This window comes from Haemaphysalis longicornis, unplaced genomic scaffold (assembly GCF_048455015.1).
Source record: "Haemaphysalis longicornis isolate Haplotype H1 unplaced genomic scaffold, Haemaphysalis longicornis Haplotype H1 scaffold_4, whole genome shotgun sequence".
Lineage (NCBI taxonomy): Eukaryota > Metazoa > Arthropoda > Arachnida > Ixodida > Ixodidae > Haemaphysalis > Haemaphysalis longicornis.
This window is the reverse complement of record NW_027526361.1, coordinates 41,317,746-41,342,865: the sequence shown is the minus strand read 5'-3', so window position 1 is coordinate 41,342,865 and position 25,120 is coordinate 41,317,746. Positions and strand designations below refer to the sequence as shown.

The following is a 25,120-nucleotide window of genomic DNA, read 5'->3' as shown; positions in this document are numbered from 1 at the left end:
ATGCAGATCTACATGCTAATTACTGTTGAGATTCCAGCAATTCTGCGCATTGCAAGACACATGCTGTTGGTAAACGAATCCTTTTGGTCATTTCCTACTAAACTTACTAAAGCTTATTGATAAAGGTTTAGTAAGTTTTGACTGATTGCGAGCATTTTTTTTTTTTCTATTCTTCTTGCTTATGTAAACGGAACATTGGATGCTGGTGTAGCACAGATGCCCGCAGCTCTGTCAAGCTGTCCTTTGAAACACCTTTTTCTTCCGGCCTCTTCGCATCGTGTACTTTGTGTGAGGCCAGTAAATTCCATTGTTCATTGTTCAAGTTCGGTATGAATTAATCAGCTTATTCTACAATCGCGGTAGCGTGGAAAATTATGCACTCGCACACTTTGACGCCTCAGGGAGCACAAGAAGTATATGCTTCTTCCTCTAAATATTGGCACTGGTCGATGCTGAAGGTACACCTACCTACTGCAGCTTGCTCCCGTCTCTCCTTTTTGCCAACTTATCTTGTTTTCCCTGTGTCTGTACGTAAACAGTACAAAACTCACCAAACAGTGGCACATGAATAGGACGGGCCACTTTCCCGAGGCGACAGTAACGAGCACGACTACTGTATTCCGACGAGAGAGAGAGAGAGAGAGAGATTTGAGCTTTCTGAAGTGAGATTGGTTCCCTAGTTCAACGAGCGTGTTCGTAAAGGCCTCGGCTCACACTAACCCCCTTCCCTTGTGTATGAAGTCCAATCAATCTTTTTTTTTTTTTTTTTTTTTTCAAATCTAAAAAAATTAATTGCTCTAATCTGCCATCGAGGAGCGTATTTGCAAGTCCCAAAGTACTCGAGAACGTCCTAACGCCGAAACAAATTTTCTGCGTTGGCCGTATATAGGCCTTGAAATCCTTCATTTTTATTTTCTTTCGTGTGCTACTGATAAAACAAAAGTGCGAGACGGAAATGAACCTCAACACGACATTCCTCAGCCGGACTTAATTCTGCGCATTGCAAGACACGCATGCTCGAGCATGCGCTGTGAAAGTTTTGAATAGTTTTTTTTTTTTTCGTTACTAATCAGTTCCCAAAGAAAGAAATTGCCCGCGTATCTGCTTGCTTCATTGCAAATGTGGTCGAGAGACGGCTGTCTCCTGCTGCCCCTGCCACGCAAGCCTCCCTTCTGCTCTCCGCCCACCTCTCAGGTGCTTCCCCTTCTGTCTCGCTCAGTGTCCCACGATGAACACGGTGCAGGCTAGCTGAAGTCAACTAAATTTTCCCGCATTACACTGCTCGCACGCGAGACAGACGAAAAAAAAAACATGCCGCGTTTACGCTGCCCGAGAAAGACTACCACGTCCAAAATTCTATATTCAGTACTAGAGACTGAAGTTAGTGCTTCGCGAAGATAGATTTTCTACAGTGTCTTCGGGATACAGCGACAGTTTGAAACGTATGTTAGCCATAGCCGATACGTCATTTCTCACTTAATTTACACGGAACCAAAAGAATACACTGCGAAACTAAAACAATTGAAACATCACAGACCGCCAACCTGCACAACTGACCTATAGTGGAAATCATTTCGTCCGGAAACCCAGCTTTGAATGGAGCCACCTTCCCACGTGCACTGCCTCCGTCTCCGACTCCCTCAAATTCAACTCAGCAGTGCGCAACCACTTGTTGTATGCCATGTGTGTGTACACGTCAATGAACCTTTTTTTTATGCACACCTCACCCTCGTACTTGGCGCCCCTTACAGGCCTTGGTAGAAACCAAATGAAAGGTTGCAGCTACCGTGTTCTAAGCGAATACCTTCAAACCGAGCTAGAGGGGCATTTGTTTTGTTGGTAGCTTCCTTTTCTGGGGCAGGCTCGGCAATCGACAAATCGTGAGCGGCTAATGCACGTTGCCCGTGGCGTAATGGTTTACCCGGCACGAAACCACAGCAACTTTATATATAAACGTTTTCCCGTATGTCGCAATCACAGAGGCGTCCGACGCTTTTCGTGACGTGTACTATGCGTCTACTATGGCAGACATTGACGTTTTTCTGGATGTCGTGATGTTTGCTACCTGGACTGACGCCTCATGCTCGAGTAGCTGTGCGTGGCGCCGTTCTTGCCTTCGCGTTTCTTCAGGATGTCTCCGAACACGTGCGCTTGCAAAGGATAGGGTGTGTCGGCGCCGGAGGAAGCAATGGGGATTTCCTATTGCTTGCAGTACGCCCTATCACTTGCATACATGTTGCTCTCAAAAGTGTCAAAATATCTTTAAGAGAGAGAGAGAGGGAGAGAAACAGTCAAAACCATAAGGTTAGTGCGTATACCCGTCCACATTATAGATGCGCCTTAAAAGAAAATAGAGAGAGGCAGCGGGAAAGAGCACTGCCTAACAGCTGGAAGGGCGGAAGGGGAAAGAGGCCAACTATTTTTTTGTATCTTCTTTTCCCGTGGAGCAGCAGTGGTGTTCCAAAGAGATTGCCACTTGTTTTGTTGGGAGCTTCCTTATCTGTGGCGGGTTCGGCGATCGAGAAATCGTGAGCAGGCTATGCACGTGCCCCGAGAAACAATCCCATATCCAGCACGAAGTGAACACAACTTCATATAAACCGCTGCCTGTCTGTCCGCAATCATACGGACGTCTGCTGCCCTTCGTGACCGTGCGCTATGCCTACGATGGCTCACATTAACGTTCTTCTGGCGGTGGTGATCTTCGTTACTTGGACGGACGCGTACTGCCCGAGTACGAGGGGTCAGTTCAGCGAATGCTCCTATACAACCTGTACTGAGGAAACTTGTGCTCGTCGGGGCTTCGAGTGCTGCCCCAAGCCGTGCGGTGGATCGTGGTGCGTTAAAGGTGAGAGCGACTTTACTGGGCGTTATGTAAACACCCAAAAGGGCGCGAAGTTACTTTCTCGCTGGAAGAAGACCAGCACAAAGAAAACTGGGAAGCTAACGAAGGCGTTTGTTACCGTGCAGAAGAAGCTTTCACGAGCTTGCAGGCAGTCGTTTTTTTCTCTTCCCGGTGTTCTATCTCTGTCCCTTCACTGTTACCCTAAGTATTTCTAGGTACACCAACCGGTACAATGCTAAAGCACTGTCGGCCTGTACAAGACCCAGATAATCAGCTCGAAAACAACATATTTATAGCGTATTGCAGTCTGGCAATATTGTGATATTGGCACAACCAAGTGTTGGAATTCCGGCTCTCAAACCTCTTGCTTGTCTCTTTCACAGTTCCCATTTCATAATAAGAATGCTGAAGTGTTTTTTTTTAAATAGTTGAACAAAGTTGGCAAAAGTATACACTTCTACAGTGATAGGATGAGAAAACAAGACGCGCCTCCCGCGATGGCTCAGGGGCTAACACGTTGTGCTGCTGAGCCCAAGTACGCGGGTTCGATTCCCGGCCGCAGCGGCCGCTTTTTTGATGGACGCGAAAAGTAAAAACGCCCTTGTGTTCGAGATTTCAGCGCACGTTAAAGATCACAAGGTGGTTAAGATTAATCCTGAGCCCTTCACTACTTGGCGTCTCGTCACCTGTGAAGCGTCGGTGCGTTAAACCTCGATCAGAAAACAAGACCCTGTGCCTGAAGGCTGCCTATTTCACTTTTTAAGGAAAACTGAGCAGTGCCAGCTACACCGGCGCCGCTGCAAGACTAAATTACATCGCAGCAAATTATGCAGTTGCTGCACAGCTGGTGGCGTAGCGTTCTTGCCCAGCAAACCGAGCAGTTGCCGCACAGCTGCGTTATTGCCCCCCCCCCCCCCCCCCTCCCTTCCTTTACGCGTGCGCCAATACGATTGCACTCCTGTTTTCCCTGTCTTTTTCACTCCTGTTTTACACTCCTGTTGTACTCCTGTTTTACCGCCGTGCGCGGCAAGTCACGAAGAGTCACTGACACCGAATTAAATACCAGCGCAGCGGCCGTTGTGATTCCCGGCACGAACGTTTCCTACGCGGCTCGCATTCACCATTTGACGTCATCAACAACGGCGGAGTGCATAGCGATTGAGGCGGCCTTGAAGAAAGTAAAATTGCTTCGGGTGCGGCGCGCGGTAGTTCTAACGGATTCCAAGTAAGCCCGACCACTTTTGCAGCTTAGCTTTCCCGTAGATGGAACTTGCCAACACTCACTAAGTCTCCTTCAGCAGTAAATGAAAACGGCGTTAGCATTCGTTTCCAATGGGTTCCTTCCCACGTAGAAGTGCTTCTAAACGAAGCCGCGCACATGATGATGATGATAGATGATGATTTATAGTGGTATCCCTTTTAAAGCGGGGTGATGACGCGTCATCTTATTAAAAAAAACTAAAAAGAAACTAATATACCTATGTTTTACACTCTTCTTTTAATATCAGCGCTGCTCTTAGGGCAGCCCAAAAACTCATTGGTAACAAAATATTTATTTTTTCTGTTACAGGTGGTAGCTGTCCTAGGCAATAATCCCCTCTCTGCTTTCGTCCACCACCATTCTCATCTTCTTTTCGTCGCTTCGACAGCCTTGAAGTTAACTATATATGTTACCCTTAAATCCTAGGGCTTCCGGAAGCCGAATATTTCCCTCTAGATTTGGATGGATACCCTCGCATTCTAACACTATGTGCGGCATAGTTTCTGTTTCTTTTCCGCCGACCACGCATACCCCATTATTTTGTGCATACTGCTCCAGCCTGCTCAGCAACTGCTCTAGCAACCTGCTCTAGCCTCGAAAAGCAAAGCACTGCCAATGGAATTATCGTAGAACGTTTCCTTTCTGATGTCTAATTTCTCAGCCCTGTACATCTCTAACGAAGTTTTAGCTTCCATTTTTTTCTCTCCATTTATTCGTTTCTGTTTGCCTTGCCTCTTTTTTGGTTACCTTGGCTGTCTTGGATTCTCCGCTCTTCTTTCCGTATTTCATCGTTAAACTTCTAGTCTTCCTTAGCCACTGCGTGGCCACGCTTTTCATGTATAGGTACCTAAAAGCTTTAGCTGTCCGCCTACGTTGATCCATTGCTCTCAACCTCCTCTCAAAACATATTTTACTCTGCGCTTCTCGAACTTAAAATGACGCCCAGCGCATGTCTCCCTGCACTGCTTCGGTAGTTGTTTTTCCATGCGCTCCTAAGGCCAAACGGCCTACCGTTCTCTGGTTCACTTCAACGCCTGCTAGAGCATCTAATTTCAAGCAGAGTACTGCATTCGCAAATGTGAGACCCGGAACCATTACCCCTTTCCACATTCCTCTCACTACTTCATATTTGTTATACCCCCACAGAGCTGTGTGCTTCATCATGGCCGCGTTTTGCTACCCTTAAAGGAGCCATGAAGACAAAATACAAGTTGGATTTATTAGAAAGAGTGCTTAGTCCCGATAACAATGATACCAATATCATCACAATCTTCGAACAAATAACGGAGATATTAAAGAAAACGTTTGAAGCCGTCGCGACCCCCTAGCCAATTTCCCGCAACTTTTCTATGACGTCACGGAACCTTCTTTGTGCGATTGGAGGCCGCCTAAATGACCTATCGCGACCATACATGACTGGACGTCTGTAATGGGGCCTCTAGTTTCGTTTGACCGCATCACTTGAATTCTAACGTGCAGTTAAAGCACTGAAAATTATGTTTTATTGCTGGCCCGTATGACGTCATTCTTGCTCATAACACGTCACTGTGGCGCAAAATTCGAAAGTTTTTAAATATTTCTTGTTTTTTTTTTCGTTAAAAAAACAACTTTTGTGGCTGTAATGGAGCTGAGTGAGATAATGAATCCTAGTTCTTTTAAATTAAACGAAATTGTATTTTCTCTTCATGGCTCCTTTAAGTTGCTCCTCGTGAGTTTATCCCCTTCGTTTATCCACACTCCCAAATATTTATATTCCTTCACTCAGGGTAAGACAACATGCTGGATTGACACTGCGTCAGTGCTAGTGTCATTAAAAACCATTATTCCCGATTTTTCTGCTCTACAATTTAACCCGAGTTCGGTGGCTTCCTGACCGCTAATATTTCTGAGCCGTTGCATATCGACCTGATCATCAAGTAAACGAACAATGTCGCCTGCGTATAACATTCCCGGAATACGCCGTTGTACAACTTCGCCTTGCAGCATATGCGTTCGGTTGAACCCTAATTGACTTTCTCCTAGCTTCTTTTCTAACCCTGCCATGTAAAGCATAAACAGTATTGGGCTCAAAGGGCATCCTTGTTTCACTCCCCGATGGGTGTTGACCTGCTGTGCGCATTTCTGCGCTTCCCATGTCAGCTGCACTCTATTATCTTTATAGACAGCTATAAGAAACTGTATTAACTCGTCATCCAATCCCTAGAGTTTCAGCATTCTCCACAGCAGTTCTCTGTTTACGTTGCCATATGCCCCTTTAATGTACGTGAAGCGGCATCTTGTCTCCTTTTTTTGAAAGTGGCTCCAGACGAAAAGCGCATTTGAAAAAGCACCATTAAAGAACACTTCCGATCTCTTCCGCGACCACAACACCAACCTTGTGCTACCAAAGGAATGAACTTAATGTATTGAAACGGTGAGGGCCTAATAATATCACCGCGATACTCCTTTATCTCTACGCAACCGCAAGCGTCGTTGTGCCGATCAAATTGTAATGGGCAGAAAATCTTTCGGTCTGGGAGATACTACAAAGCAGAAAGATAAAAAAATGCCGCAGAGTCCCCCCTCCATCACCGATAAAAATCCTGGGCCATCTCCACTAAGGGGAAACATGGGGAGGGGCGGAGCATAATCAATCAAATCAAAAACTAATGCGCTGGTGGCCTCGCCGCAGATGCTCACAGGGCTGATGACTCGCTGGTGACTATCAATATTTTTTTTTCCCTTGCTTAAAGCACTATTGCCCAATTTGTTCAATGAACCCACCCGGATCCTCGTGTGACAAGCGGAATTTCCCCATTGCCCCTTCCTTCGCCCCAATTCACGAAAACCAACAACGCCCTGATGTTGCGTCTCCACGCCGGCTATGCGCGTACACGCCGTACGGCCAGTCGAATACACCGTCTTTCCTCTCTGCTGCCCCCTTGGCACTAAATTTGCTGGGACAGAAACCATGGTGCACGTCTTCGCTGTTTTTACGTTGTACTGTGAAGAGCATCGGGTCCTTTTACGGGCTCTTCCCATTTTTGCGGTTTCGCCAGCTTATTGTGTTCACAGGTGTAAGCAGGAGCCTACGATCTCGTGTTTTTGTTTTTAATTTCTCCTGGATTTCTTCCACAAAGAGCATAGTCCAGCATCTCGGCCACCGCAATAGAGGCAACAGAGCGCAATGGAAAGAGAAAAAAAGAAAAAAAGAAAGTCTTTAGTTTTCTCTCTTCTTTTCCCTTTCTGCCTTTCGTCTAGCCCAACTATCATTTTCCCCTTCTTAGCTTACCACGCCCACATCAGTACACCCTCTCCACGAACATATTACGAAACAATATACAATATATTACAATATACAATAAAATAAAATACAATACAATACACAATATTTTACAATATATTATCTTCTTGATTCGTATCCTTTAGTGCGAATGACTTCCAACGTACATTCGTGATGCTTCTTATTAATAAGAGAGAACCAAAGGCTTGTCGTCAGTCACCCCATGATCGAAGACACTGTCAGGGAAGACACATCTATAGGAAGGCGTCGACTGGACGCAGGCCGTAGCGCCTCTGTCCAGAGAAATGACGTAACACTGAAGATGGTCGTGAATTTAAAAGAATTGAAATTTTCGGGGTTTTACGCGCCGAAGCTACACCTAGGCTAAAGTGGAGGTCTGTATACGGGATAACTCCATGCTGAACTACGTCATTATTAACTTCATGGTGAACTAAATCGCTACGACGAGTAATTGAAACTCGGACCAATAGAGTGTTGTTAGCGCTCGACATGTACTATTACTAGCAATACGAAACGGAACACAGGAACGCGTAGAAAGCACCCTCAGACCCAGCAACGCCGCCTGTATAAACAATGCCTAACGCGTGAGCGAAAAATGGCCAAACAGCCACTCTCCTGTTGCTCTCTCCTACCCTTCCCCGCTCCGTAGCCTTCCAGCGTGCTTTCGTGTCCGCCAGCCAGTGCCGCTTCTCGGAAACTATGCAAAATAGTGGAAAGTTTGTTTAGCGTTCCCGAGGCGGCGCTCCTACGCCTTCTTGTTTTTCACCATGCCTGTCTGTCTTGGTCTGTCACTGATAAAACTTCCTTTGTCACGAAGCAAAATCCCTTGCGCTGCCGCAGGCTGATGCCGGCTTTGCGCGCTTATCTACTCGGATCACAGGCCCTGAAATTTTCTGAGTGGGGCATCCCACCTCTATCCCCTCCGCATTTAGGTATTGTTTTGACCCCGCTGTTCGCACTCCGCATCGGTACGCACTTCTAAAATTGAGGACGTACTGTAGAAGCGCCAGGACAGCGTGCCGGATCCCAGCTGCTTATCCTTTTGTTTCCTATAATTTTCTGAAGTTTACAAGCACGTGATATTATTGGAAAGTAATCGTAGAAGTGAGCGCCTGAACAAAAAACGTACACGCAATTTTTTCTTATCTAAATACTCCAGAAAGAAAAATATCAGTAAAATAATGGCTGCCCCATCCGAAAATATCCTTTTTCTGTTAGCTATATGTCTACCCGACAATCAGTATGTTCTTACACTATTTCAGTCCGCCTCCGTCTTTATCTTTGGAAAAATTCAGCAAGTATGGAGCGAGCAACACGTTGAACGAGATCCCCAGTGCACCACAGAACTAGCGCCCCGTCGTGGCTAAGATGTAAGCGAAACGGCCCTTGAAGCCCAACAGGCAATCTGACAGACACACGTCGTAGAAGTGGGTGCAGCGTTCGCGACTCGCGAGCAGTGACGTAAGGCGAGATGTCCGCCGGCACGCGCCACATAGCGGATCAGTGCCTGAACTAAGCGTTCCTACCCTTCCCATTGAAAAGCGCGCGACGCGTCAGGCAATGTTAATACAGGCGGCGTTGGACCCAGCTATGAGTGATACGCAGCGGCCGCCGTCGGAAACAAAGTGGAAAGGGGGACGCTGTTCTAAAAACTGTTCGCATTCTCGCCGTGCGTCTTATCGGCTGTCGGACGATACCATATTATCGGCGAAATGGCGTAAGCTACTGCTTTGTAGAAATGCCAGCGTGGTGGGAGGGCCAACAATTAATGGAAGAGCGCGCCCTCCTTCCTCCTTTTGTTTTTCACAGCGCCATCCGCGTATCGCTCCGATTCTGTTTCGAGGCTGTTTGCAACGCGTTCCGGTGTTCCCTTTCATATTACTCATAATAGTACATTAATATTATTTTTCCAAGATTCAGAGCTGCAGAGAAACCGCAATAAAGTTGTATTTACCGCAAACGATATTCTGCTGATGGACATGAAAGATCCCGGGGACCAAGCCACATGCATTGTAAATCTTGTTTGCTACATACTCCGACACTATGCGTCTAAAATGCAGGTATCCCCGACGTACCAAGGCTCCCCAATCCTAGTCGACGCTGCCCGCTGTTCCTGCCTCCCGTCCAGGGTTGCGACGGTCGGAGGAACAACGCCACGTGCGAGCAGCTCCGTTGTGAGCAGGCAGGATCAGTCTGCTGCCGGACAGCTTGCAACAACCCTTTTTGCCTCCCCCGCCGAGGTAATGCAGCCTGGACAATTTCTGAAACACACACACGCAAGAATTTTCTGTGGCGGAACGCGCTGAAACCGAGTTTGTCGAGAGATGGCTTGGTTCGGGCGCAGCGGCTACCAGAGCGCCGCTTATGTAGCAGCAACTATACCGCACGTATACAATAGCACCACAGGCAATACGCAGATGATGCTCCGCGCTGTCAGCGCGAATGCGCAGTAAACTGCGGAGGGAACACGCAGAGTGAGAAGTAAAGCCAAATCTGTCAAGCGATAGCCCGGTTACCGCGTCAAGAGCGTGCAGTGAACGTCCACATTTTCTGATGACACGTAACCTTACTTTTTACCCCTATTCCCCTCTCCACACCCTCGCTCTGGAACGAACGAGCAATTATAGTTCATTTCAGAAGCTGCGTGAGCTCTGTGGCAGCTACATTGCTGTCAACAGTTCGCCCACTGGGGGCGCCTAACTCACCGTCAAGGGCAGTGCTTTGCTTTTTGAGGCTATTTGCTTGAGCACTAAGAGCTTTGTGGGGAAGTATACCAAAATGATGGGGTATGCGTGGTCTTCGGGAAAGAAAAAGAAACTATGCGGCGCATAATATTAGAATGCGAGGGTATCCTTCCAAATCTAGAAGGAAGTACTATTAGTCTTCCAGAAGCCCTAGAATTTAAGGGTAGCATATATAGGGAGTTAACTTCAAGGCTGTCGAGGCGGCGAAAAGATTAGAATGCTGGTGGACGAAAAGCAGAGAGGGGAATATTGCCTAGGACAGCTACCGCCTGTGAAAGAAAAAATAAGTACTTGTGCCTGCCCTAAAAGCAGCGGTAGTAATAAACGAAGAGTATAAAACATAGATATATTAGTTTTTTTGTTGGTAACATGACACGTCATTACTTCGCTACAAATGGGATACCACTAGCAATCATCATCATCATTACTCCTGCCGAGAGGGGAGAATGAAATGCCCTTTCAAAGCTTCCTTCGCGGTGAGTTAGGCGCCCTCAATGGGCGGACTGTGGACAACAATGTAGCCTCCACAGTGCTGCACCTACTTTGTGGAATTCATGAACTAGAGACGCATTCACCACGCGACCGCGTGAAGCGCTCGCTTGACCTTGGCTGATATCTTGAAGGTCAGATTGACGAACGAGGCGTTTTCTGGGTTTGTACCTGGAATAATACAGCTTTCGATTTAAAAATATGCTCAAGCCGTCTGTGTTCCTCCTATTGAGATAAATGCTATTGTTTGCAACCTCAGGTAAGTCGGCTGCTTACACGAAAAGCAGCTTCTCTGGCGTACACGCGCTCCTTACAGAAAAGGCATGCGCACGTGATGCGGAATTTCATGACGAATTCAGATTCAATGCCTGCAGCTGCGAAAGTCTGCGTCCAGATGTCACGCTCTCCTAGACGCGAGCTACCAATCTGTTGAGCGGTAACACGAGGCGTTTTTTTTTTTTCCAGTTACAGAACCGAAGCGGATTCGGCGCGCCAGCCTCCGACCCATCTGTCCGACCTTCATCCCTCCCCCAGAAGGTTGCGACGGGCGGCGCAACAATGTGACGTGCGGTCAACTTCTCTGCAAGTCGAAACGATCCGTCTGCTGCAACGGGCCTTGCGGCAACCCTTTTTGCTTGGCTTTATGACGCCGCCAATGATGCCATATCTGCTGTCTTCCGTCATCCATTGGAGGAAAAGAAACTCATCTGCAAGTGTGTTAAACTATAAAATAAGTACGTGACGTCACCACCCATCATTTTGACTAGGAGCAATAAAGAGCTTGAACACATCTTGCCGCACCTTGACGGCGTCTCGATGACTTGTCCATCTCATGGCTCTTATGAATAAATGCACGGAGTGCTGAAGCTATGTCAGCGAGCCTGCATTAATGGGTCGCAGAGGTAGAACGCTGGCGTGAGGACGTATCACGCGGCAAGAAACCTTGACGAAGACTGTCAGCTTCCACGCCTTTCTTGAAGCGAATTCTGCGGGTCCAAAACGCCATAAACAACTATAACAGAGGACGAATATCAACCGAGGTGGTCAGAATACTTGCTAAAACCCAATGGACCATCAGATTTTACTAATATGAACCCCGACCCATCAGTCTCTCAGGGGCAATGAAGGAGCAAACCAGCTCGCCCGAGGACTGACTTTCCGGCGAGACTCAGGCACCCCTTCCACAGAACACACATTGTCTGAAAAAGACAGGATGCTCACCTACCGAGAAATAACGAAATACTATATAGACTAACACAAAAATAATACCCAGACGCGGACGTGCAAACTCAGCAAAAAGAAACAGGCAATCTAGCGAAAATTGCAGGTTGGCACCTACCCAAATCCGCCACTGCTTAGTAAACTCTACCCAGGTCAATTTGAACCCAAATTCAAACATTTCGAAAGCCTGGCAAGCATGCTCCACATGATGTGGACGTGCCCACAGACATCTGACGGCGCACACATATCAGGCGGCACAGGCTTTGATGCTCCTCTCAGACCTGGAAGCCCAACGGACGATCACCAATCAAGTTCAGGCAGCCGCCAGGTCCCAAGGGATACTGGCCGAATCCCAGCAAGGGTAAGAAAAATCCATTGATTGATACGAAATAAAAGTTTTTCATCATCATCATCATCATCATCATCATCATCATCACCATCCGGTGGTCTTATGGATACTGGATCTGTGCTGCTAAGTTTGTGGAAATTAAAAAAAAACACAACGCCTGACTTTACAGGGCACAGGTCCGCACGGAAGCGTTAACGCATTGGGTATTTTTGGCAAGAAATGGTTTGCCAATTTTTAATGAGTAGCATGCTTTCGCAGTAACCTGGTGTATTGCCGGGTTAGGCCGTGCGCGCTCGTTACTCTGCAGTGGTTTTTCCTGGGGCAAAAAACCACTAACGCCACACACATGCCTTTCGAAACAGCGAGCCTAAAGACGAAGTAAATAGTCGCAAAAATTTTGCAAACCTTACCAAACGTGGTGCAGTCGAACCTTGTTATAACAAAGTGGTATCGGGGCAGTATATTAGTTCTTTATAAGCGGTATTCGTTGTAACCGTAGATGTAAAAATCGGCTATAATAAATCGGCAAACTGGCTCGCGCAATAATCCCAGATTAAAAAGGCATTGCTCTAGGCTTCGAACCCACTATAAACGAGGTAATCCTTATCTGTCTCCTTGTGGCATTTCAAACTAAATAGACCGGGACGTCAGATCGTGAAATCACAACAGAACAACGTTCGTTCGGCAAAACAGGCCTGCGTTCTTATTTACTTGAAGGAGGATAAGGCCTTCCTCGGGTGGCTCCTCCCAGTGTGAGTGCAATGAAGTTTTTCACAGTGTCCATGCAATAAAGGGCCCTTTGTATTTGTGCAGTTTTTCAAGCTACTAAAAATGGTTGTTTTGTCCCACTTTTATTAAAATTTTGCTTTTAATATGATAGCTGTCGAGTTTTGAGCCTCGCGGAAACCAAATATTTCTTCGTTATAGCCGATATAGCGCGGCTCTCAAGGTTTCGGTTCCGTTATAACAGGAATAGGTGTCATTGAAATAAAGCGTGGCCAAACAAACTTCGTATTTAGTTTGCTATATCTGATAATTCGCTATATCAGTGTTCGCTGTAACGAGGTTCGACTGTATATGACTCATAGATGCCCACATTGATTGACACACAAGTAGCCTCGATCCGATTAAACTTCTAGCCACCATCGTACTTCAAGCTGGGGGTACCGGTTAACATCAGACCTCAAACCGTACTCCAGGTTGAAAGGCTAGATTTCATGTTACTTTCAGCATTTAGTGGTTGGGTTGGGCTAATTTGAGTTTGGTTGGTTCTTCGTTTTCCGGTACTCAATTATCTTAAAACCAACAAGCACTACCTATGAACGAGTGGTAAAGGTCTCTCATGTGTAGCGCCGTAATTGACGTATTGACGACGAATTAATGACGCGTGCCTAGGCGTCCCTAATGACGTGGGATGACTCCTCAGTTCGAGCATGGCGGCGTGTTGCTGTGGACCATCGCCTCCTACATGTATCTTACAGGAGGCGATAAAAATACATCGCCTCCTGTAAAAATACAGGAGGCGATGTGTGGACGCTGCGGCGGTTAGGACACACAGCACGACGATGGGGAACGAACACGAGCATCGCTTGCATGAAATTAGATTGGATTGGAGCAGCTCATGTAGCTCAGACAAACACCAAGCTTGATGTTATTTTGTGGCCCACACACACTAAAAAAAAAACAAAAAAAACGGGCAAAGTGTTAAGGGAACATAGCGTTGCTAATCGCGAAAGTTTGACAATTGCTTGCCAATGGCGTTTTTATGCCCCTTCTACATGCATTGATAACATTCTGGAAGGTACAGCCACGTGGGTATCGTGACTGGGCTGGTTTTGCGCATGTCAGGGGACAATACTCCTAAAAAACGAGACGTGATCATGAAGAGAACAGACAACACGCGCGCTGTTGACGTGCGCCGAGGTTTGCATCGGCCAAACGGGTCGGTGCGCCAATGATCGGATGCGCGAGCACTGTGCGTTGGCCCAATTCCCAAGGAGCTGAACACTAGCTTGTCACTGTCGCCAGTACGTGTTGTGCACCGAAATATTAAAATTTGACGATTTTTGGCAAGGCCACGATAAAAAGCGAGTGAAAAATTCATGAAGCGGTTCACCAGCTAACAAGAGGAAGGCAACGGTGTCGATGGCTCTACTATTTCTCTGTGCGATAAATAGATTGCTTTCGGAAAAGGCAGAGCTTAAATGGGCCCGAGGGCTATAAGGCCAGGAGATTTCGCCCTTTCCTCGCGCCTCAAAGCACTTGGGATGCTAAGAGCTGGTAAGCTAGGAGCAAATCAACCTAGAGACACTTGTCAGGGCCCTTGTGCTCCGAGGTACGCGCAGCCATTGGCTTGGCTCGGTGGTTCGTCCGGCTTTTCGTTTTTAGCAATCGGCGCTCATACTCCGCGTTCTACTGGCTGCGTGACACTGCATACTTTTCGTGTCGGCAGTGCTTGCGACGGCACCTCAGTTCTAGCATAGGGGAAACGAGCATTTGAAGGCCAGACAGGAGTGCCGAAATCACTACATGCTCGCTCACGAAAATCATTACTGATTTCCAACCCGCTTGCTGTTTCTTGCATGCGGCGCTGTCGCGGCAAACTTTGCCTCCGAGGCCGGGTCGCGCAGAAAAAGCTAAACATCGTCGCAGTTATTCAGTCACCGCTTTACGAAGACGCGCCAACGACGATCCCCAACACAATCTTTCTCCGCACTGCCATTCTCTTTCACGCATTTGTAAACTGGTTTTCAGGAATAGCCCGGATCTGGCGGTCGGCGATGAGTTTTAGCTGGTTCGGCGTGTCTCGGTTCGTGCACGGTCCTTGTCCACCGTGCAGAACAGATACTTGCCGCGGTAGCGCGCGTTGCGTTTGTGCCTGCAGACGGCGCTCCCTGCTTTTCAGGGTTGTTCATGTCTTGTAAACGACGCGCTATATCAACAAACTCAGTTGAGCTCGTGCGCACGGATGGCAACGATCAACATTCGTCCCTACGTAGATACGCCGTGCCAGAGTGTCGCTCTCGCCGCCCGAACCGCCGAAACCACCGGTGGCTTCGCTCAGAGCCGGAAACGCTGATTGGCTACAGCATTTCATGGAACTCGCCAATAGCGGCACTGTAGTCTTCAGCGCCAGTTGCGTCATAGAGGCTACGTCAGAGGTAAAAAAAGCAATGTCAAAGCTTCGTTGAATGGTGATATGAGAATTCATATGTAAACAGGGAAAGGAAAGAAAACTTATTCAGCGGCAGAACGCTTGAAATGGCGTCCTATTTGGGCCCCTTTAAAGCATGCATGCGGTGGTTAAAGAGACAGTTAAAGGGCGAACGCTTTAAAGCCCTGCGGCGCTGCTAATGTTCCTTAAAAAGTGCAAAAAAAAGCTTCTTTTTCATCAGGAACAAGCGCAAAACACGCACAAAACAAGCCTCAAAAACTTGAAGCCATTCTTAGCCTACTTATCGCAGATTACCGTAAGCGCCAAACCACACGCGATGCCAGCTAGATAAGCAGTAGCACAGTAATCCTGCGACGTCACGTCGCTAGCGACGCAGTTGCACTTAGGAGGGAGGCCAATTGCACTGCAATACAAGGATGCATGGGTAATCCGCGTCGTGAACACAAAGCCTATTTCATCAGCGTTCTATAGGGAAGCTTACCGGCTTGCCGAGAACGTCCCTAGGTGTACCGCAATTAATCACATGTCACACCTTTCTAGCCGGCGACTTTTATTCAAATTTAGTCAATGTCAAACCGTCTACATTCATGAAGGCATTTTGACTAGCATTTTAAACTCCACTAAGAGCTTCATTGTACCGTCATTGAGCCGTACATCAAAGTCAGTATTCTTTTGCCTCGCCAATTTGCCTTGAGCATCGCATGCACATGCGTCGGCTGATGCTTTTTCTAAACTCGCCGCGGGGTTTCAGTGGCTAAGGCGTTGTGCTGCTGAGACCAAGGACGCGGGATAGATCGAGGCCGCGGCGGCTGATTTTCTTGTCATGGAATGAAAAGCGAAAGCGGCCGTGTGTCGAGATTTCGGCGCACGTTAAAAATCCTCGAGTGGTCGAAACTAATCCCAGACCACGTACTAGGGTAGCTTCGGCGCGTAATATCCCCAATATAAATCAATCAATGCTTGTTCTAAGGACCTGCCTATTTCGAAAGCACAGCAGAGTAGCGCAGATATGTTAGGGGCAGGCGGAGCGAGAACGACATTCGCTGATAGCTTCATTTGTGTGCGTGTGTGGAAAGTTGGTTTCACAATACGCTGTGGTGCACGCACTGTCCGAAGAAATTTAGGAGCCGCGGGTCTCAGCAGTCTGCACAATTCCTTTCGACATCGTGCACATCGATGTCTTTCGACAGGTGTAAGATAAGACACTTTTGAAAAGTAATAAAGATAGACGAGCATCAAAGCGTGCTACAAGTGATTTTAATTAGTAATTAGGAAGAAGTTTCGGTGTCGATGGAGCTGAGATGATTGGTGTCACCGTATATGTGCTCGAAACAAGCTGACCAACGGCACTGATCTCTGCACCGTGATGCTGAAACGCCTCGGCGGTGCACAAACGCCGCACGGAGGATGGGTGGCGGGAATTCGGGGTTAGCGGTGGGAACTAGTGGCCAACCTTTAGGCGTAATTGTCGCTTACCGCTTCTCGCGAAAAGCAATACTCCGGTGAGATGTCCTTTGCCGTGTAACCTCATTATTGTGCGAGTTTATTGACAATGTTCAAAATGTGTTCCGGGCACGTTTCAAGGGGCACCGCAGTGTATTTACCGTAGGGGACAAAGGCTGCAGTTATACCGTGTAATGCATTATCTGACTATTCAGGAAAAGCTGAAAGCCTTGCAATGGTTGGCATAACAGATAAAACCGTATACGCCGTTTGCAGACTCCACGCTGGCTGCCGTTATCATGGTGCACTGGTTTGCGATGTGTTCTCACTCTATTTCAGCCTTCAATATTCTAAGTTTCCCCCCAATTTAAGGCTAATTTTGACGTCGGTATGCTTCGCGCACAGGTTGTACAGGATAAGCATTTCAGGCATCTGCTAAGATTTAGCCTTCAGGACTTGCCTGTAGGCTAACTCTTAGCAGATGCCTGAAATGCTTATTTTCTACAACCTGTGCGCAAAGCATACAAAACGTCAATATTAGCCCTCAGGACTTGCCAGTATAAGCAAAAACGCCCATGTGTACGAGATATCGGCGCACGTTAACGATCCCCAGGTGGTCAAAATTGATCCGGAGCCTCCACTACGGTGCGTCGCATCCCTGCGTTGCGTCGGCGCGTTACACCCTACAATCAATAAGTCAGTCAGTCAATCAGGACTTGCCAGTATGTCGTCATAGCTGACATCAGCAGGTCAGTGGTGAAGATAGTGCCATCGGCGCAAGACACAATTCAGACTGCCACGGTAGTAGGCATGCTCTCCCAAAAACAAACAAACAAAAAAAACATGAGAGAGAGAGAGAGAGAGAGAGAGAGGAGAGGAGAGAGAGAGAGAGAGAGAGAGAGAGAGAGAGAGAGAGAGAGAGAGAGAGAGAGAGAGAGAGAGGAGGAGAGAGAGAGAGAGGAGAGAGAGAGAGGACTCCCCGAAAAAGAAACAAATAAAAGATTGCGAGTATGTAACCACACGGACAACTGGGATAGTTGGTGCAAGTAACTAAGCAGCTTAAATAAATAGCGAACACAGAGAAGCCTAGCCTGCAATAGTAGAATCAATATAGGCCCAACGGCCCTTTCACTTCCCCTCTTATTGCTGCTATTAAGCAGTTCATTCGAGCAGCCTATCTTTTATTCTGCCATTGGGCCGCATATATGTGAGAAAGACCGCAATCAATGTTTCGCGCAGCTGGGAAGGAAATCGGGCATGCTACACGTTCTTAACAATTCGATCACGTGTCATGAGGGGAGGGATAAAAGCTTTTAAAAAGCTATGTCTAGCAGGAATCTACTCAGTCGATTGTCTTCAGTCAGGCGCGCTAAGTCGAATATGTTTCGTATTGCCGTGGTGTTAGCGGTAGTGCTCTGCATGGGCACGGCCGACGCCCTGTGCCCGAGCACGGAAGGCGTGTCAGCGACTGCCAGGCCAGCAGCTGCACGCCGGCGGAGTGCGCTGCCAGCGGCCTCGAATGCTGCCCCAAGCCGTGCGGTGGCACGTGGTGCGTCAAAGGTGAGCCCGGTTTTTCGTGGTGGGCGATGTTGCTCGTGTAGGATGTTTTCAATGTAGGATGTTGCGTCCCCTCTCGTTGATGTTCAGGTAATTAATTCTCCGTAAAATAGCAAGGGTAGAGCCCAAGTTGAGACAAACTGCCGCTGTCGCACCTCGTTTCGGAAAAAGATGTGACAATGCGTGAATGCGTGCACAGGAACATTGTCGTGTGAAGGAAAGCATTGTTATTGCGTAGGATTATTACTTTTTGTATGAGTCTGCTCACCGATGATTTGCCTCGACCCACAATGCCTGAGGAAGTGCGCACGTGCGTACACTTAAACTCTGCGGCAAAAAAACTTCTGTAACCGTACGTGCAAGAAACTGGCTATAGGATTCACTCCACAGGCTTTTGCCACACGCTGTCAAGGCTGTACGCCAAATTCCCAATCGTCGTAGTTGAAATTGTCGCATGCGCCCACGGCACACGCTCACGGCACATATACATGCATGCGCCCATGTGCCGTGGGCACACAGTTGTGTGCCGTGCAGGGCACATAACTGTGCGCGAGTGTGTGCGGAAAGTTGCTTCTACTTACTACATCACGGGCTCGGAACGTCTGCCCGCAGTTCACGTGCCGCGTCAATCCGCTTGCCCTTGAAATCTGCTTGTGCTGCAGAATCCGTGCAAGGGCGCCTCCTGGTTTAGCTGGTAGGAAAAAGCTACTGCATAAACTGAAAGGCAAAAAAATATTCATGTGTGCCTACGCTCCACGTGCACAAGCCTGAGCGCCCGTCCCTGCCTTGCGCGCGCGATTTCACCGCAGGTGTCGCCGACGTGGGTCACGTTCCTGTCATCCCCAAATGTCCACAGCTGCCGGTTCCTGCCGAAGGCTGCGAGGGTCAGCGGAACTCCGCGACCTGCGAGTGGCTGGAGTGCGAGGACAGGGGAGCCGTTTGCTGCCCAACGGCTTGCGGCAACCGTACTGCCTGCGAAATGACGGTAACGGTCCCGTTATACGCATTGCGCCACGAGAGCGCTGTCTGCTGTAAATGACGGGCTCCTTTGATGCAAACACCCCATACTCATCAGACTACATAGGCAGCCAAGTTTCCAACCAGAGCGTTTTGTTCCACGCGTTGTCTTTCGTCTGTCAATACGCTGCGACGTGCTTTTAATTTTTCCGTTGTAACCCTCTTAAATCTTGCATTAAGTTTCTTTCGATTTTCAGCCAATCATGGCCCTGCCGTCTATTTGGCTCTCACTCGCAGGACTACATTTATTATCGGGTCTTCATAGTTGTATCCTACGGGTCGAATGCATACGGTTGTGCATGAGCTGCCCCGCTTCTTGCAGGGCGCGGCAGCCTCAATTGCTCGTTGTATCGTCCGATCTCCCGCTTGGTATTTGATATACAATTTAGCCCCCTCAACTTCATTATGCCTTTTTGTGAACTACTTTGGCTGTGTGCGAGTAGTGCTTTAAGCTTGCATTCAGCCTTACGTTTGTCCTCGTCGTTCCAGTGTAACCGCAGCAGCCATTCCGGCGGCCGGCCTGACGTCGCATCTGTCCGTGCTTCCTCCGAGGACAGTGACGGGGGCCGCCACACGTTGCAGGAAGGAATCTGCTGCAGCAGTGCGCGTGCGCGCATCATTCTGTGGGAGCCTCTATGGTGCCAGCGCTACATACATGCTGCCTTGGATTGCCAACGTGTAGGAGGGCAAGTGATCAGTCCCCGCGAGCTTTACTCTTGCCGCCGAATTTGAAATAAATATTTTTCAACCTACACGATGTTCCTTTCACTGCTGTTAAGGCCCATCACAGAACGGGTGGGAACTTCTGAGTTTACTCTGAGTAGCTTATTCGATCGGGCCACTTTAGTCGAGCATGAGTACAGTCTGACGAAGTTGACAAAAGGGGAGCCTAGCGGGAATGCAGGAAATTAATTTTTGCCCTGTGGGCAATAGTTGGACGGTTCACTGAGTAAACCGCGGTGCATGTATAGGCACAGCTGTCAGTGGCAGGCAGAGAAATTCGGACAGAAAACGCGTGGCAGAAAACGCTTTGTAGGTGGAAGTAATCCCAACTGCAAGTCGTGGACTAAAAACATCTGTTGGAATGCGCTTACATCAGGAGTGTCTAACTGTTCGTATGTTTTAGCCGGCTGGGTGGTTTGTTCGATTAAAAGACTGAAACCTGTAATTGCCCATTAAACCAAAAAAAAAAAAACCCGGAGTTCCTAACAAGCATCGCCTTACGAGGCGCGAAAGGATGCGTGGTCGTCACTATAGCTTTCTTGCTGGAGCACTGCACGCACAGTTGGTTGCTGCCAACTTCCAAGACGCTCTTATCTCGAGCAACGCTGAGAGAAATCAGAGCGATGCGCGATAATAGGCAATGTGTCATGTGCAAGCCATAAGTCATTCCACGGTGTGAGCTTAAAGGGACACTGAAGTGATATGTAAACATTGCGGGATTACTAGCGCAAATTGTAGTCCGGAGTCCCCAGGCCATGTTTCGACCACTCTGGGCGCGTTTACGCGATTTTACTTAGTAGAAAAATTAATTAGAAAATGCTGTCCTCCTCTCTTTACGCTCGCCGATTTTCTGTGGCGTTTTCGTGTGACGTCGGGAGGAGCCGAGCTCGCAATTGGATGTGCTACTGCACGGCTCCCCGGCCTTCAGACACTGAGTCAGTCGGCCCAGCGTTTCGTCCGCCGGCCGCCGGCCGCCGACGGGTCGTCGCAATTCGTTCGCTCAGTTGAAACGAAGCCAGGGCACGTTTGTGAATGGAAGAATGTGCCTTGCTTTACTTGGTTAGTTTGTACACTGTATCTAGCTCCAAGTCAAGGTCGCTTCACACAAGCGCTGCACAAGCGCACATGCGACGCTTCGCTGACTGGTACGCCAGTAGGAAAATATAAGGCCTCTTGAAGGCGGGAGAAGAGTCAGCGAAGTCAATATAGGTACTAAGGAAATAAAATCAACTGATATTTTTACCGTACAGCGAAAAGCTAGGGTGCGGGAAGCACTTTTTTGCGCTGGACGAACAAGCACAGCGGCCAGCACCACGAGTATACGCATCTGCGAACGCTTTTCCGTCTAAGAAATGCAAGTGCTAGACGTGAGATATTGTGGAAACTTGGGGGATGCTTACTGCACGAGCGCAAAACAACAAATAGTCACATAAGCTGCTTGGAATGCTGAAACTCAATAAAAGTGTAAACTGGTTACACATTATATGCCTTATATTTCCAAAGTCGCCCGCGCTCGCCCGTGGCCGAGTGTCGGTTTAAAACCCGCTCACCGAACTTCGGTTGGCGAAAACTATTATAAACATCGAAAGAAGACAATTCCTAAACCGACACTGATGCGTTTTAGAATAGCATTGTAGACATTGTAGGGACTGTTTGTTCAATGTGCAATAAAGAAAAAAAAATCGCCCGTGGCCGAGTGGTTTGGAGCGCTAGGTATTTCAGCGCAAGTGTTTTGCAAGTCACAAGTTCGAATCCCCGCGGTTACGTGCTTTATTTTTTTATAAGTTAACTTTTTGTTTTCCGCCGATGTTTTCTATACTGATTTGACCTTTTTGGGGGCCGCAACGTTCATTGCTCCACGAACTAGTTCACAGAACGCGCACAGGCTGGTACTGGCGCGCTAGCGATTTCTCGTTGGCGTGCTGTTGCCATAAGCACCGACTGCTTGCGGGCAGTGGGCACAGGCCAGAATCAACAGACCCTTGGCCTGGTGCGAACACGCTTTTTACGATACAGGCATGACTGAGGCAAGCTCCAAATATAGGGGAAAAGCGCATGGCATTTGAGCGTCTGCGGGGACGCGGAGGGCGTTCATGCACTGCGTAGGCCTCGGCTAGTGAATGCTACGATTCCAAGCCGTCCTGGGAGGCTTATCTTATGCATTTTACAGCCGACAACATGGCAGAAGCGTGGTACAATGATTACTGAGATATTGAGAATGCCCATCCAACAACACCATTGGTTGTGTTTTACAGAACCGAAACCGAAACTTGTTTGATTGCTAACCTTGGGCATCGTCCAATCACGGTGCCCCCTCCTCCCAACGTCACAGCCTTAGTTGGTGCGGCTGCCGCAAACCGCGCATGGTAGTTTTTCTTCTTTCGCGCTTTGTACAGTAATTACCCATTTGTCAACCGGATAAACGATGAAAAGTGTGCTAATTTGAGCCAATCTACGCAGTGCAAGCAAAAACGGGAGCTTGACAAAATCACTTCAGTGTCCCTTTAAGCTCTGAAGCAGCGAGAGGTTGGCGTCTCTGTCAGTATACCACCGGTGAAAGGAGGCGAAGGACAAGCAGCGAAATGCACCATCGCGTCAACTCTATCATTACACCGCGGCATGAACGAGAAGCAGCGCAGCGCGTAGCAAGCAGATCGAAGCCATTCGAACGAAAGCGTTAAGGTGGACCCCGAAGCAAAGCGCTCCAGCGGCAAGATTGCACAGCCCCTGGACAACGCGATGCGGACAGAGACGTCGCAGGTGTTCAGCGAGACAATCATGCTTTCGCATTCACAACACATAAGAAAAGTTTAGGCGTCCTCGGAATTTCGCTTCTTGCGAGGAAATCTTTTGCTCTTCAGCATGTCTTATTAGGGTGGCTTGGTGTCTTGTGAGCGTGTAGTAGGGTTGTGAGAGTTCCCTCCTTCCGATGGAGAAGTGCTTCAGTTTCAGTGCTATCGGGACCGTGAGGTTTTGTTCGAGGTTGGCAGGAGCTCGGGCTTCGGCTTCTCTGTCAAACTGATTAGCTTTTCCGTTACCCGTCATTCCTTCGCGCCCAGCTATCCAGTACCACGGCCGCTCGATGGTTTCCATCGAGCGGCCGTGCCAGTACACTGATACGTTACTGCAGCTGTTATGTTGTTGTTGATGGTCGCTGACATGGATCGTGGCAGTTCCAGGCTTAGCAGTTGGTGACAGGCGCTTTTTGAGTTCGTGCATGGGGCTGGAAGTGCGGGCAATGGCAGTGGCGATAGCTCTGAGTTCATTCCAGATGAGCTTCATGGGGAGGGGGGGGGGGGGTGCATTGCTATTCCAATTTTTTCCTGAGGTCGGCATACGCTATACTTGCTGCTATGTCTGTTACTGCTGCAGCTGTACATGAGTGATTGTGGAATTGGTCTGCATCTGCTCGTTCATCCAGATAGTTGGCTCGAATACTCCTTTTGACCTTGTTGCGTTGACAATGCATGTATCTTGGTATTGGTGTAACATTAAGGAGATTGGCCACGTGTAGCTTCAGACGTTTCATGTGTTTCAGGCAGCTGTAGTGTGTACCCTAGGCAGCGAAGTATCTGTTGCCCTGGGACTGTTGCTCGGAGCCTGCGGTGTTGGTGTACCTGTGAACAGCTGCTATCTCCTCCACCGTATTGTGCGTTCCTGTCTCAAGACGTCGCTTGGTGCTGGCGTTGACCAGAATAGCGCAACCTTCGTCACCTTCCTAGTCAGAGCGTTGATTCTCTGCTCCTGCGTTTTCGTGAAGTTGGTGTATCGTGCATGGTACCTGATACTTGAAAATAGGAGTGCATCCCATAGTTGTAGGAGGTTTTGTTCCTTGAGACCATTTTGTCTGTTCGGGATTCTCCGCATCATGTTCAGGATTTGTCCTTCTTACCGGCGTATGTGCTGAGTTGTAGCATGGCCTCCTTAATCGCTTTGCATGTGGTGTCAAGTACCCTGATTTACTTTTTGCACGAAATTGAGACGTTTCCGTTTTTGATGACAACGGGTGGATGCTTCCATTTTGGGTTATACATGAGAAGAATCTCCGACTTTTCTGGTGAGCACTGTAGTCCAAGTTCTGCTGCCTTACTGATGCTATCCACAGCCTGCTGTAACGTTGCCTGTATGTCACCTGGTGAGCCTGTTTTAACCCACAATGTGATGTCGCCGGCTTATATCATGCGTCCGATACTTCCAATTATCTGTAAGACTATATTATGTATCCTGAGCATAGCAATTTAAGGTTTAAGAGTGTTGGTAAAAGTACGGAGCCTTGTGGAATTCCCTGTAGCGGGTGTTGCAACTGCTGTGATTTGATTTCTCCCCGATGCAATGTGTGCATTCGACCCTCCAGGAAACTTCTGACATAATTGTACATGAGCTGCCCAAAATCAATTTTGGCTATAATTCTTCTAGCATTGCATCATGTGCCACATTATCAAAAGCTTTTTTAAAATTTATAACCATTGCTTTGAGCTGACCTAGCTAACTTCCTTATGTTTCATCGTATAGTGCAAGTAAGGCTTCCTGCGTGGATATGTGAGCTCCGTATCCAATGGTACTGTGAGGCAGTATGTGTTGTTGCTCTATGTGCTTCTATAGCCTGTCCAGTATCTTTCTTTTCGCTATCCTACCTGCATTCGAAGTGAAGGAAATGGGCCTGAGTTGCTGTATGGGGATGTCTTTTCCCGGTTTTGGGATGAAGGTAACATTCTTAGGCACTGTTATTAGTACCTTGGATACTCCAGCGAGACTATACACAAGATATGGGACGATCCTGACACACCACCCTCTACTTGCTCCGCATGTAACGTCATACTAGACCAAGATCACATCCCGTGGAACTGCACAACTATACATAACACTATGAACGCACCCCACAAAGGATGGCTGACCGTAACAAGTACCAGCGAAGAGCAACGGCAGCTGGCTGCGTACATCAGGCAACGGCTGGAAGACGTCACCAGAAGTCCTCTGGATGTAAGGACTAAGCAGACCCCGTGCATTCTCTCT

The 25,120-nt window shown here is 48.1% G+C and overlaps 1 protein-coding gene and 1 long non-coding RNA gene across 2 annotated transcripts; both read left to right on the top strand.

Moving 5' to 3' along the window:
- Window positions 1-2,356: 2,356 nt before the first annotated feature.
- On the top strand, window positions 2,357-11,413 carry LOC144178572 (uncharacterized). Its single transcript, XR_013324023.1, has 3 exons — window positions 2,357-2,848; window positions 9,450-9,629; window positions 11,088-11,413. It is a non-coding gene; the product is annotated as an uncharacterized LOC144178572 (long non-coding RNA).
- Window positions 11,414-14,459: 3,046 nt separating this feature from the next.
- On the top strand, window positions 14,460-20,138 carry LOC144179731 (uncharacterized). Its single transcript, XM_077708174.1, has 4 exons — window positions 14,460-14,472; window positions 18,185-18,370; window positions 19,177-19,352; window positions 19,874-20,138. The coding sequence occupies exons 1-4, from the start codon at window positions 14,460-14,462 to the stop codon at window positions 20,114-20,116; spliced, it is 618 nt and encodes a 205-aa protein (XP_077564300.1). The 3' UTR covers window positions 20,117-20,138.
- Window positions 20,139-25,120: the final 4,982 nt, after the last annotated feature.